At 39.6% G+C, this 1,335-nt stretch overlaps 1 protein-coding gene across 1 annotated transcript in view; it reads right to left on the bottom strand.

Annotated features, from left to right (window-relative positions):
- The window catches only part of mcoln1a (mucolipin TRP cation channel 1a), a 24,213-nt gene that overhangs the window by 15,074 nt on the left and 7,804 nt on the right, over positions 1–1,335 (bottom strand). The window contains exon 3 of the mRNA XM_005736325.1: positions 802–966. Within this exon, the coding sequence (XP_005736382.1) occupies positions 802–966 (165 nt within the window). The remainder of the gene's footprint in view (positions 1–801; positions 967–1,335) is intronic.

Below are 1,335 nucleotides of genomic sequence, written 5' to 3'. Positions count from 1 at the left end.
AAAAAAATCTACTATAGATTTCCGTTTTTATAGTTGGTCGACAAAGAATGTTTTCTGTAAATCAACAAAAAAAATAGACTTTCTGTAATTTAACACTTTATTTCTTGAAACTGAATCCCAAAGAGTTGGCTGCATTGTCGACAAGATAAACAAATTCTGCTTTGGAGAGAGAAAGTTCTTTGCGTTGCATATTATTACATCCAAAATACCATTAGTTGAGCCTGTTATGATCTATTGACCAGTCATGACTTGACAAAAATGACAAGACATTAGTCATTTAACGTAATTATTTGAAATCTGTGGGGAATGTACTGCTCTGTAATACAGCTGCTCCTCTGAGTCAGACTTTTCCTTTTAAAGTGACAGAACACATTGTGATGCCCACCTCATGCAACAAATGCAACTGGGGACTTTTTGCAAATAACCACACTCTGCTTGACCTCTAATATGTGTGAAATCCTGCCCCTAACCACTTTCCATAGAAGAATTTTTTTTTTTTAATCTGGTCTCTCTCTCTCTCTCTCTGTAGTAATCTCTGCATTTTTCTTGCATTGTTGTAAAGTGGGAGCCCAGATTTCATTTCTTTGAGTGTTTGACAAAATTCTCAGCTGAACTACTTGGTACACAAAGGCAAAAACTCTTCATATGCAACCCGCCACCAGTAAACGTGAACTGTCATTTTACAGAACCAACGTCTTGTCACATCGAGAAAAAAATTTCACACATTAGCAGTTTGCAGAGGCGAGGACTCTGCAGGCTGTACAGACTGTTCTTTTGTACAGTGTAGTTCACGCTGCCTACCTTTGATGACACGGGGGTCTATGCTGAACGTGTCGTTGGCGGGGTCGATGTGTCCCTTCTTGTAGTACTGCTGGCAGAGAAAGAGGGCGCTGCCATTCTCGGCACGGTTATAGACATATGCATAGCGTCCCACTGTGGTCTCTGGCAAGGCCAGATACTGGGAAAAAGGATGAGATTAGACTAATTAAGGATTATCACTGGGTTTTATGAAGTGAAGAGAATACAAGCTTCCATAGAAACAGGCCACACATGTCTTAGCTTTCAGCTAATATCAGTACGATCAATACAAGAATGAAAGTCAAACACTTATCTTCGAGGGAATGGCGTTGCTGTCTGGAGTCAAATAAAACTGTCAGATTTTATGTTGTCAGCTTTCTACAGCTCACCAACTAAACTATGCACGTGCTGTATGTGTAGGCTCTGCCCTTTGTCTTCTAGTTATCAACCAAATAATGTAATGTCTTCACTGACCAACACCTTTTAGCCTCGTTCACACTATAGATTTATTTGACTGTGACATTGAAATAACGTGAA

Source organism: Pundamilia nyererei, unplaced genomic scaffold, assembly GCF_000239375.1.
Source record: "Pundamilia nyererei isolate P.nyererei 1_Seehausen unplaced genomic scaffold, PunNye1.0 scaffold00068, whole genome shotgun sequence".
In the NCBI taxonomy this organism is placed as follows: Eukaryota; Metazoa; Chordata; class Actinopteri; order Cichliformes; family Cichlidae; genus Pundamilia; species Pundamilia nyererei.
This window is presented reverse-complemented; position numbering and strand designations above follow the sequence as displayed.